Source organism: Durio zibethinus, chromosome 16 (genome assembly GCF_047325235.1).
Source record: "Durio zibethinus cultivar Kanyao isolate XHJ-2024 chromosome 16, ASM4732523v1, whole genome shotgun sequence".
NCBI lineage: Eukaryota > Viridiplantae > Streptophyta > Magnoliopsida > Malvales > Malvaceae > Durio > Durio zibethinus.
In genome coordinates, this window is record NC_143177.1 from 5,953,247 (window position 1) to 5,966,338 (window position 13,092).

Genomic DNA, 13,092 nt, shown 5'->3' on the forward strand with positions numbered 1-13,092 from the left:
AAATAGTCATTTAGTTTATAAGCTCTCTTATGATGCTTTCATTGTTACAACGATTAAAAGTTTTTTTTCTCTTATGAAGCTCTTTTATTAGTTGTTTGTATAGATTTTGGCAATACTAGCATTTGTTTTTTTATTACATTAACCGATGTACTCATAGTGGTGAACACAAATCGATTGAAACTGATTTAATAGAATGAAATTGACTATATTTGGTTAATTTGGTTTGGTTTAATTGATTTTGATTTTATTCATTTTTTTATTGGTTATATTGATTAAGTTGGTCGGTTATCGATTTCCAAAATTGATAATCGAATTGACTAAATTAACCAACTCATTTTAATAGATTTTTATCTAATGGCATAGTTGTAATTTCATACTAATCACTAAAAGCAATAACCTTAATCTTTAAATTTAAAATTCCCAATTCTCTCTTTCATCCTATTTCTAAAATCCCTAAGTCTTAACTTCCACCATTATTTTGCACTTGCACTTTTGTCTTCTACTAAAGATCAGGTTTCGAAAAGTAGCATTTTTGAATAAAGGGTCCAAGCTTAGAAAATAGGTGAGGAAGATCATCATTATAGGCCTTGTCTAAAGCAGACATGGCAATTCGTGTCACTGTATCAGGTAAAATATTGTATTCATATCGTATTTTACATTAAAATCTCATGTCACAGTTCGTATCGATACAAAAATATAAAATACAATGTTTTGATTTATTAAACCTATTTATGGTTTTTATAAAATTTTAAGTTGTGTTATCTTCATATTCTTTATTCATATTGTTTTTGTATCATATTTCAAATTGTCAAGTTTAGTCAAGTATAATGGTTTTGATGATGATAGATAAAAACAAAAAAAGTTTGTTGAAAAGGAAGAAATATGCATTTTATTTCATTAGATATTGCTTATAGGTTAATATTTTTTTTGGATTGATTTAAGATAATTGTCTATGATTGACACTTTCAAGCTAAATTATATATTATAATTTATGGGTATAATATAAATTCATTGTATAGCCTTTTAGTTTTCATATATAATAAAATATGATAAAAAAATGATAAAAAGATATGTGATTTTTAAAAATTTTTTTAATTATAAAGTAAAAGTTTTATTTTGGTTATGAAAAGTCAGTTAATTATTGAATTGATTGAAAATAAATCGATTTAATTATGATTAATTAATAAAAATACTTTAATCAATTAAATTATTATTATTTAATTAAATTAATTAAATTATTAATTTTTTCAATTCGAATTAGACAACCCTTTTCGTCAACCCTTTTGCACACGGAAGAAAATGAAATTGCTGTGCCTCGTCACATCGGAAGCCTCATAAACTGCCCTCAAGGCCAACGCGCAAAAATATTTCCTACGGCTAACAGAAAGGATTTATGCTGTTCTCCGAAGGTCGTCTTTTCCCATTTTTTGAGAAATTGAAGGACATCACCTTGTCATGTGCCATAAAAATAGTTGAGGAATCTTTCTTTGCCCCATGTTTCTTTATAATTTGTGACAACAATAGATATAGATTGTGCCTAATCATCTATAGTTTTTCCATAATGTTGAAGAGGGACTTTGGTTAAGTCTAAATAAGTACCTCATTGAGAAACTGTTCGTTTGTTTAACGAATCGATTATAGGGATTTCAGTCTGAGCCTGATTTGTTTGGCTAGAATCAGAAGTTTGTTTAATCTCATATTTGATCTCATCCTTGTTTAGGTGAGAATATTTTTCCTTAAGATGAGGAAGATGTTGATCCACTATATCAGGATCTAATAAATCTAGAAATCACCTTAAATCATCAATATCTGGGTTAGATATTGCTTCGGCTTTTCTCTTCCCACGCGCCTCTGTTTGAGGAGTTGGAATTGTTGTTGGTTTTGGATTCGGTTGATCTTCAGAACTTTCTTCTTCATCAAATGTGGTGTCATCGGATGAAGGTGGTTCATCCTTGACTATTGGGTTAGTAGTAAGAATTTCAAAATTATCTTCGACTATATCACTATAACACATAATTTTTCCTTTGCAATTGCAGTCGCATTAGCTTCTTCTCTCATACGGCCTTGGCACAGTGGCACTTGACACACTTGTCCTTAGCTGAGATGAAAATTTGGCTGTTTGGGGCGCTCAATGCCCCGAAGCACCGCTACTCAACCATGACCTCCGTCGCTAGACAGGTGGATAATAAGAAGACAACGATGGAGAAGGGATCAAAGAAATGGGGTTTTGAAGGTAAGCAGGAGCTGAAGGCAGCCTCAGCCACCACCGTCCGAGGAGTTCTTAACACGTTAATGGAAGGCCTCAATAAGGAAGATAGCAGGCCAGTCATTCCTCTTGGTCATGGCGACCCCTCACATTTTCCAAGCTTCAGGACCGCTACTGCAGCTCAAGATGCCATCATTGATTCTCTACGATCGGCTAAATATAACTGTTATGCACCCACTGTTGGTGTTCTTCCGGCTAGGAGGTTAGATTGTTGTAGACTAAGATTAGATTTCACATAAAGAATAGCCAAAGATTATTGTAAATTATCTAATTTAAACTCTAACAGGGCTATTGCAGATTATCTCAACCGTGATCTTCCATACAAATTATCACCAGATGATGTTTACCTTACAATTGGATGTACTCAAGCAATAGAAATTGCATTAGCAGTCCTTGCCCGCCCTGGTGCCAACATTTTGCTTCCCAGACCAGGCTACCCATACTATGAAGCTTGTGCTGCCTATAATGGTCTTGAATTCCGTCATTTTGACCTTCTCCCTCAAAAGGATTGGGAAGTTGATTTAAATGCCGTTGAGGATCTTGCAGATGAGAATACGGTTGCTATGGTTATTATAAACCCGGGAAATCCTTGTGGAAATGTCTTCAGCTATCAACATTTAACAAAGGTTTGTTAAACCACTCTTGAGGGATGATGTAGAATGCTCATGCTTTTGGATTTGGCGGCCGTTGGACCTTTGTATCTTTAGAGCATATATAATGACTTGTGACATGATAGACAATGACAAGAAGCTAGTGCTTGTATTTACTTGGCAGTATGAATTTTGATTTCAGCACAATTTGTTAACCTTTTCAAAAGCAATATTAGTAACTGGTTTTTCTAAAGCTAGGTTGCTGAGACAGCTAGAAAGCTGGGGATTCTGGTGATTGGTGATGAAGCTTATGACAATCTCACATTTGGAAGCACTCCATATGTGCCAATGCGAGCGTTTGGGTCAATTGTGCCTGTTCTTACCCTTGGATCGATATCAAAGAGGTGGATTGTTCCTGGTTGGCGCCTTGGTTGGCTTGTGACAAGTGATCCAAATGGCATTCTTCAAAAAACTGGGGTTGGCCTTTAAATAGTTTCTCTTTCTCTGGTTTAAGATACTAGTACATTTTTTAAGTTGTATATATGATTTTGGTTTCGTAAGCTATTTGCATATTTCAGACAAATAACAGTCCAAGCATGTTGTTCCAATGATGTCTTGTTGTCAGATAATCGAGTCGATTAAGGGATTCCTCAATATCTCCTCCGATCCAGCTACATTTATTCAGGTTGGTGATTCAAGATACTGTTGTTTAAAGCCTGGACATATTTACACTGAAAGAATGCAATGTTTTTTCACAAGCCAGTAGCATACAAGTAGCAGCTTAAAGGGGTATTTGCATTTCTTATGCAATCAAAGTGGGCAAGGGAGCCTTTTTTTTTTTTTTTTTAAATAAGAATGTCTTTTCTAATAAGCTCATAAGAAACACCAAATGCACCTAATTTGCAACTTTGAAGTATTAGTATAATGGAATGCTTGCAGGCATTTTATTAGTAAATTAATCAAAATTTAGTTAATAATTAGTTCTTCTATTTGTTCATGTTGTGTATGCTTTTTTTGAAAGGCAATGCTTCTCGAAAAGTAGTAAAACATGATTGCTTTACAATTTACATTATAATGGACTCCTAACATAAAAAAAATGGCAAGTAAAACGCTAAAAGCATATAGTCATCTGCCAATGACCATTTTCATATTTTATAGTATAATTTTTCAAATTAGTCTGTTAATTGTTTAGTTCCACTTTGAAACATTAAGCATCCTAGGTATCTCTTGTCTTTTTCCCCCAACCTCTTGTTGAAGATTGTAAAATGACTTTGGGAATCAGGCAGCAGTTCCTCAAATTCTTGAAAATACAAAGGAGGATTTTTTTTCGAAGATTATCTGCATGCTAAGAGAAGCTGCAGATATATGCTACACTAGAGTTGAGGAGATGCCCTGCATAACTTGCCCCAAGAAACCAGAAGGGTCGATGTCTGTAATGGTAAGGGAATTAACTGTTATGATCTAAGCGAGTGAAATTGAAAGAGCATTCTTAGTTATCAGATTTTATTCCAGGTGAAGCTGAATCTATCAATGCTGGAAGACATTAATGATGATATGGAGTTCTGCCTGAAGTTAGCTAAAGAAGAATCAGTCATTGTTCTACCTGGTAAGATGTGAAATTTGTTTAAGTTTTGTGAATTAGTTGAACTGACTTCTGGAGTTCATTAAAAAGACTTTTGTGAACCTCCTTGCCTCCTATGACAAAAAAAAAAAAAAAAAGAAAAGAAAAGCAAAATGAGTCTTCAGGTTTAGTTAATCAAAGAAGTACACATAATAATGAGCAGGAATTATATACTCTATTCAGTACATAGTTTATACTATATATTATGTATTTAGGTTTTAGTAGCTTGGTTATGATTGGTGTTTCATGGACTATTCTGGGACTGGCAAATGATAGATTAAAGAAGGTTATATATTATTCATTCAGACTTGAAATTCTATTTATGCTAACCTGCCTTCTTGTGGCCTAGACTCACTCAGTTATCAATTTGTGAGTGTGGATGCTTATCTATGAGAAATTGCAGATTTAATTTGCCTTTCTCTCCAAGATCCATGCATATTCCAATGACTATAAAATGAAAATATGAAATACAGACTGGCTAATTAGTATTGCAGCCGTGCAGTAATGACACTAATCTCTAATGTAATGTTAGTCTTTGTTCATTCGAAAATTTTATTTTACTTTGTTAGATTTTGAAATTTGATGCCTTCTGCACAATTTCCCTTTTGCTTCTGCACCTTCTTCTCTGCTACAGCTGCTTGATGGACCATTAGTCTCCGGTGCCTTTTTTGTCTTCAATGAGTATGTTTGTTGGCAAATGTTATTCTTTATGTTCACATCATTAGATTTGGAATTTGATGCTTTCCAAATCTCACTGTTGCACCTGCTCCAGAAAGTAGTAATCTTTCAGTTAGGTGAATCATGCATTAATACTTATGAAGGAATTTCCTATGTTCTTGTGAATGCTAATGGTTGCATGGTGATTTACATCATGAAACTAACAGGCAAGAAAACTTGCAGGGATAGCAGTGGGATTGAAGAACTGGCTCCGCATTACTTTTGCCGTAGAGCCTTCTTCTCTCGAAGAAGGCCTGGCGAGGATAAAAGTCTTTTGCCAACGGCATGCCAAGAAGCACTGAGTGGCATATGTAGGATGCTTACATCGGTGGATTGTAGGATCTAGGTGAAATAATGCTAGGCGGCAGTGTAATTTTAGCTAAATTGTGCTTGTTAATCTTTCTATTAAAGATGGTTCCCTTGATAAATTATCAACTTGTTGTGGCAACGGCATGCTTTTCCAAAATCGATACTGACCATGGTATTTGGCTAATCTAAAGGAGATCCATGAGAATCTTAAAAGTGCTATAAAATGGTTGCAGCCTGTATCCAAAGATTATTGGCACTTTCAATACCTAGTGTCGAAATAAATCTAGAATTCTGCAGATGCAATGTGCCCTCCGGGGGATGAGAGTGTTACACTATTATAGTATTTGTTTGCAATAGGAAACTTCAGTTTAAGAGTGTAAAGGTCCCTTAGAAAGGCTGAACTTTGAGTTTGACGTTAAGTTCAAATAATTTGACTTTGGTTCGGTCCCATAAGCATAAGTAAAAAGTTGAATGCTGGCAAAGTTACGCACCTTCCTCTGGGGTTGCAAAATACAATTAGTAAAGGTAATGGCTGTGAATGTGACCTGCAATTAGGATAGGGCCCATATATTCCACACATAATGGCTCCTTCAGCTGGTTTGGCTCCTCACATTTACCGCTTCAGTATAATGAGCAGCAGGCGGTAAATGATGAATGTTTCTCTAGGACATTAGGAACATCGACTTGGTTTTTTTTTTTTTTTTTTTTTTGAAATTTGTAATCTATTCTTTAATACTCAAATAAATATCTTTTTAGTTTCTTATTGGTAGTTTCATCATGCAAAAACACAAACTTTTACCTAACTTATCTTCAAGAATCCTAGAATAAATAAATGCCTGTTGGGAATAACTTATTTCTCCTATAATTTTGGTTAGAGAATCAAAATGCTCTGAAATTATAATTTAATAATTATTTAAGTTTTTAATATTTTATTATCATTAATCAATCAAGCCGTTAATTTTCTATTTTCACTCAGTTAAACTCTCAATCGAGCAAAATTTAATCATATGAAAAAATTAAATTAATCTCTAAATTACAGTTAATTAAACATTTAAAGGAATCTTAGAGAGAGAAAAAAAAATAGAGAGAAAAAAGTTTATTTTATTTAATTGTCACATATATTAACTATGTCAAGTGATAAACTTTCATTTATTTTATTAATGTCATAAAATTTTTTATCTTAATTAGCAAAATAATTAACAATGTTAATTTTTTCATTCAAATAATGATTTAATTTGATGCAAATAAATATTAGAAATGTTGATTGATTGCAATAAAAAAAAAAGAATTTGAATAATTTTTTAATTATAATTCACAGATTTTTTATACCCTTTTGTCTATAATTTTTAAGAACAAGGAATATAATATTTTATCATGTTGACATTCATATCTAACCTTTTTAACCATCTACATAACTTAATTCATTGTGATTCATGTTCACAAATCTCTCACCACGAAATATTCTTAATAAATAAATTATATCAAAGCCACCATCCATTTTGCACATATATAATAGAATATGTAAATAAATGAAATAATAAAATAGAATTGATTGAAAGAAAATTTTAGGTTAAAACGACGATATAACGAATTTATTATTATTCATTTATTAACTTAATTATTAAACCAATTGATTACATTTTTGGCACTTGAATTTTGAGAAAAATGTATAAATTGATACCTAAAAAAATTATAAAATGTACTTTTTACATCTTGAATTTTCAAATAATTATCATTTTAATTTAAACTCTAATATTATTAATTTAACTCACCATATAGTATCTAACTAGTATAATTTTATTATATGGATGTTATTTGTTGAATAAAAGTGTAAATATATCGTAGAAACCTTCATATGCATGTCACATGACAAAAAAATGATTAATCGACCCTAAATATTTTTACAGTTTAGGGAAATTAAATAAATATTTTTTAATTTATATTAACAAATGATGTTGATAGTATATGTGCTAAACTCATAACTTGATAATATTTATCAAATGCCACATATATAAGTTGATACGGGTAGCAAAATTAGAGTTTGAACTAATATGATATATAATTTAAATGTTTATAATGCAAATTGTATATTATTTGAAAGTTTAGAGTGCAAAATTGTACATTTTATTTTTGTTTTAAGGGTTAAAAATGTCCCTAAATTATAATTCAATAATAATTTAAATATTTAATATTTTATTGTAATCAATTAAGCTCTTAATATTTTATTTCGACTCAATTGAACATTTTTAAATAGAAAGAATTTAGTTGCATTGGCAAAATTTTATCAATCAACACTTGGACTATAATTAATTGAACTTTTAGAATGATCTTAAAGAGAGAAAGGATAGAGAAAATAGAGAAAATAAGGAAAAAGCTTATTTTATTTAATTTTTACATGTATTAATTATGTCACATAATAAATTTTAATATATTTTATTGATGTTATATAAAATTTTATTGAGTTGACAAAAAATTAACATCGTTAATTTTTTATCTAAATAAAAATTTAATTGCATGCAAATAGAAATTGAAATGATTAATATTTTACAATAAAAAAAAGAATTTGAATGATTTTTAATTATAATTTAAGAATTTTTTTTAATTCTTTAATCGTTAATTTTTAAATATCAATTTATATATTTTCTTAAAGTTCAAATATGTAACTAACTCTTATTAAAATTTAATGACAAATGAAATGAAAATGTTGGATCACTTTTTTTTCTTTTTGGGTATGAACCACTTCATGCAACAAAAGAATACACAAAACAAAGCCTAAATCCATACAAAGACAAAAGGTATCACTTTCGTCTTGAAATTCAAAGGCATAAAGTGCATAAGGGTTAAAGTCTCTTTGTTAAAAAGTAAGAGCATGAGAGAAATAGACAAACAGTCATTCTAAAAAAGCAATGTTTTTGTGAGTCACTTGAAATATTTTTTTGGTCTTCCTTGTTAATTGACCTCTGGTCATATTTTTCCTTCGCAAAGATGAATAACATTCACTATTTTCTTTTTGAAGTTTTCGATTTAATTTCTTCTTTTCTTTCTTCTTGACAGAGTTTTCATTCTTTTTCTTTTTTTTTTTTTTTCAATTTCAATCTCAACAAGAGAAAGATCAAGAGTTAGGATTTTTAGGGGATTTCACCAATGACCAGATGACATGTTAGTAGGGTCATGTAAAATGAACGTGAAATGAGGTGGTTGTCCACGATGGTAGTTGCAGGTGTGGGTCTGAGAATCTTAGTCACGTACTTTCCTTGTTACTATTTTGTCACGTCAAGTTGACCTAAAGATTAAAATGCCCAAATCTATCAAAATATCAAAATGTCCCTAAGATCCTATATATTTCAAATTGGTAAAAAGATTGTTTTGCCCCTAAAATCTAAAATATCTACCCCTATCAGCTAGTATGATAGTTCATAATAGGTGATGTGACTTCAACGTAGGTTAGGGTTTATTATAAGCAAAGTATTTGAGTTATTCCACCAATAACCTACTTAGGTTGGATTATCTGGTCGGCATATCAGATTTACGCCGAAATAATAGCATGCTTGACATATTATATTCTAGGATAAGCTTCCACGACCTATAATTATGCTGATGTAAGGCTTTCTAGTGCTGGTTTAGTATGATATTCTTTCACGACTTATTAGGAATGTCACCGGTATTATATTGGATAGAGTATTTTTTATTCTCATTTTTTAATTTTTATATTATATATATTTTCGTATTCATATTCAATGAATATTTTAAATTTATTTTTATTTTTATTATTATAGGTATTTAATATGTATAAATAATTTTTGTATTTGTAACTTTTTTAAAAAATAAAAACTAAAACTTATTTTTTAAAATTTTTTACTTTTATCTTGCAATTTATGTAATTTTTTATAAATATATATTAACATATATTTTTAAAATAGAAATATATTAATTCTAGATAATCTAAAATAGTAATTTAATAAAAAATATATTTACTAAATATATATAAATATATATATATATATAAAGAATGAGTATGGGACGAGTGTTATATTACCCGTCTCCATTTTCGTATCTAATAAAAAATTTAAAATCATCACCATCCTCATTCTCATAATGTAATATTCATCCACATTCTCATTCAGGTAAAAAGTTGAATTTCTTATTGGGTATGGATAAAATTGACATTCATAAGGCATATTATCCGGTAGTGTGACAATTGAATATGTATAGAATTTTCTAAGTTTTATGAGGATTCAGTCTCATCTATTAAAGATAGAATGTCAAAGTTGATGGGTTTCAATTAATAAGGAAAGAGAAAATTTTTATTTTTTATTATTTTTTATCATCGAAAGATGAAAAGTCATCTTTTTTTTTACCATGTTCTAAAAATTTTACATTTTAGCTTTAAGAAGTTTTCAAAGCTTTCCTTGAGAGGGTTTCACCTATTCTTTCCCGCATTCTAACCTTTTTTAGAGGGTTTCACTTATATTTTCTTGTTTTTTTTGCTTCACAAAGGAAAAAACCTATTCCTTTTAGGTGTTCTACGTTGGCTTCTAGTTTTTTCTTGTTTTATCTATTGTTTATATATGTAATTTCCTTTCCCTTAGCAATATCTCTTTTAAAAGCTTTTCTTTTTCTTTTTTTTTTCCAATCTTGAACTTAGATAAGAATAGGTTAGAAAAAATTACCTTCAGATGACAATGGTTCAAGCTAACGAGCAAATCCGTTTGGCATTGGTTTATCACTTTCATTTATAGACATCACCAAGGTTTCTTTCCATGAAGCATTAGCCATCTCATCTAGTCCCACTTTAGCTCTTAACTCTAACAAAAAACATTCATTACTTGGCCTAGTTTTTTTCATTTTACAAAATATAAAGAACTAAAATTATTTAAGGAATACATGACTATTAAAGTGCTAGGAAATGAAAGACATACTTAAAATGAAGAATGAAACAAATGGGAACCTAGACAATTGTGAATGACTGACTGACATGAATGGAGCTTTGAAAACATAACTTTATATTAAGAAACGAAAAAAAAAAAAAGAGGGAAATGCCTTGGAGGTCTTAAGGAATCTTTAAAAAAGTAAAAGTTATGACCAAAATGAAAAAGTAAAAAATTATAAAAAAAAAATGAAAAGGAAGAATTAATGAACTAGCATCAACCTTGGTAGCTTAACACAAACCACATTTGTAATAACTCACCTCGGCATAAATTACCATTGTTGGAGCCCATCTTAGTATAAATTGTCTTTTCCATATCTAACCTTGGCATAAATTGCACTTATATGATCTCACCTAGTCATAAATTACATTTGTAGGAACTTATTTGGTGTAAACAACCATTTTATTCTCTTTAGTGTATACCACCTTGACACATACTCACCTTGGTATAAATCAACATAGAATAAATTCACTTTGGCAAGAACCATCATGGTATGAATAAAATTATGATAACTTGATTTACTGACCTGATACACCAACTTGACTTAAGGATGAAGTTTTCAATTTGAATCAACCTAAAGAATAAACTCTCCTATCTTCAGAAACTACGACCTTGAAAGATATCAAATTGTTGGTTACCTTTATATGTTTGATATTATATTTAGTTTTAAATCACTTTTGAAACTAATAAACTAAAAATTAATTTCAAGTCTTTGCCTTGATAAGCTATCATTTCCTATCAGATTAATCATGGCAATGCTTACACCGATATGATTTCTCATTGAATAAGTTCACCTTGAAATAGGCTTACTTGGTATAAAGTTATCTTGTTATAGAATAGCCTGAACATAAGCACAATTATGACAATTTGAATTGAATATGTTTACATGAGAAAGATAACCTAAATAGTTCAACTAAAAGGTAGTATCTCACAAATTTTACCCACATTAAATTTGACATATGTTAAGCTAACTAACCTAGTATGAACTATCAGACTAGTTGATGAATGGATAGAATGATATGGATATTTTGGGTTCAAAGGGTAAAACAGTCTTTCTTTTACTTGGAGATAATTTAGGGTTACAAAGGTATCTTAGTCACTTGGTTGAGTTGACATGGCAAATCGACTTAAATTTCAAAAGCGCGCTTCATCAACACCTTGGCAAGCCACTTGATGTCTTACCAATTCCATTTGACCAAGTTGACATGTTATTCAAGCATTGTATATCTAAAGGCCATGTTTGATCGGACCTATTCTAGTTTTGTTAGACCTTACCAATTTAGGTTAGGTCATCTAGACTCGATCAAATCATTTAGACCTGACTACATCATTTTTTTAGGTATAAATACTCTTTTTTCTCTCTAAATAATCCTAAGCCATTTAATTCTCTCATTTCATCCAATTTTCTTAGTTTATTCTTATTCTTTCCCTCTGTTTCACTTTTAACTTGAGCGTTGGAGTACAAATGACAAAATCACCTCTAATTTTTGTTCTTGACCTATGTTATTTCTTTCAAGTGCTTGTCCTAAGTTTGACTTTTGGCATAAACACTTTCATTAATCAAATTATAAATTATATGTCAAGCTCATATAAAAGCAACCATTAGTAAAAACTATACAAATAAGTTAGTCATCTTTACTTTCAATTAAATGAATAACTACTACTTAATCCACAATATCTTTTTAACAAAAGATTTAATTGAGGCCAATCTTGAATTTCCATTCCTTTCACTAAAAATCACTAAGCTAAGCTTAATTTTCTTAGATGTTCACATAATGATCTATCAACTAACCATTTATTATAACAAAAAGAACTTTGTCCCTTAAACACTAACTTAGGACAATCTTTTACCATCTACTCTACACTTGAGCAAAACCTATGCCATGAATAAGAGTAAGCAACTTTCTTAGTGACTCGAAAGAAATTTGTGCCTTTAAGAACTTTGCACAAAAAAATATGTAGACATCCTATTTTGTTCGGGACTCATATCGATTAGGTTTAGACTCGCTCCAAGACTAATTATCGAATCTTATTTTTACTGTATATTTTTTACTTTTATGATATTTATCTTGTTTATCTTCTTTGATTATAATTATTATTATTTTATTTATCCTCTTTATTTATTTATTTTTTATCTTTATTACTCTTTATCTTTAATTAACCTAATAATTTAATTTTAGTCTATTTATCTCATTTTTTTACTGATTATTTAAAAAAAAAAGAGTTTGAGGTTTGGCCCAATGATAATCTCTATTAGAAACTTGTGATTAGGTGATCATCCTTAGTTATTTTCCTAATATAGTTCAAATTTTTCTAAGTTAGCCTTATAAAGAGACCTATAATTCATAATAATGGACATAACAACAAGAGAAGTTATAGCAAATTAAAAACCAACATAGACTCAAAGAAACCCAACACCACTCAGCTTAGCCTACTTTTTCCCTATACAACCACCATTGTCCACCATTACATTCATCTAGTAAAACAACACCAATTCCAGGTGAACAATATTCAACAAGATTAAAACCAAGCAAAAATCTAATTTTCAACAAGTAACAAATAAAAAAAATAATTATAGTAACCAATCACCCAACAACTACATTTGACCTTAATTCCACCAGAAAAATTATAGAACCCACATCCAACAATTTATACAGGCCA

General features: G+C 30.1%; 1 protein-coding gene across 4 annotated transcripts; it reads left to right on the forward strand.

Annotated features, from left to right (window-relative positions):
• Positions 1-1,267: 1,267 nt before the first annotated feature.
• On the forward strand, positions 1,268-5,660 carry LOC111298478 (nicotianamine aminotransferase 1-like). Of its 4 annotated transcripts, none has more exons than XM_089745240.1 (8): positions 1,268-1,941; positions 2,037-2,468; positions 2,564-2,892; positions 3,115-3,333; positions 3,482-3,541; positions 4,139-4,294; positions 4,369-4,462; positions 5,378-5,660. In XM_089745240.1, the coding sequence occupies exons 2-8, from the start codon at positions 2,342-2,344 to the stop codon at positions 5,494-5,496; spliced, it is 1,104 nt and encodes a 367-aa protein (XP_089601366.1). In that variant the 5' UTR covers positions 1,268-1,941; positions 2,037-2,341; the 3' UTR covers positions 5,497-5,660. The 4 variants fall into 4 exon arrangements, with proteins under 4 accessions (XP_089601366.1, XP_022748926.2, XP_089601365.1 ...); XM_022893191.2 differs by having other exon boundaries at positions 1,290-1,963; positions 2,553-2,892; XM_089745239.1 differs by having other exon boundaries at positions 1,801-1,941; positions 2,553-2,892.
• The last annotated feature ends 7,432 nt before the right edge of the window (positions 5,661-13,092 follow it).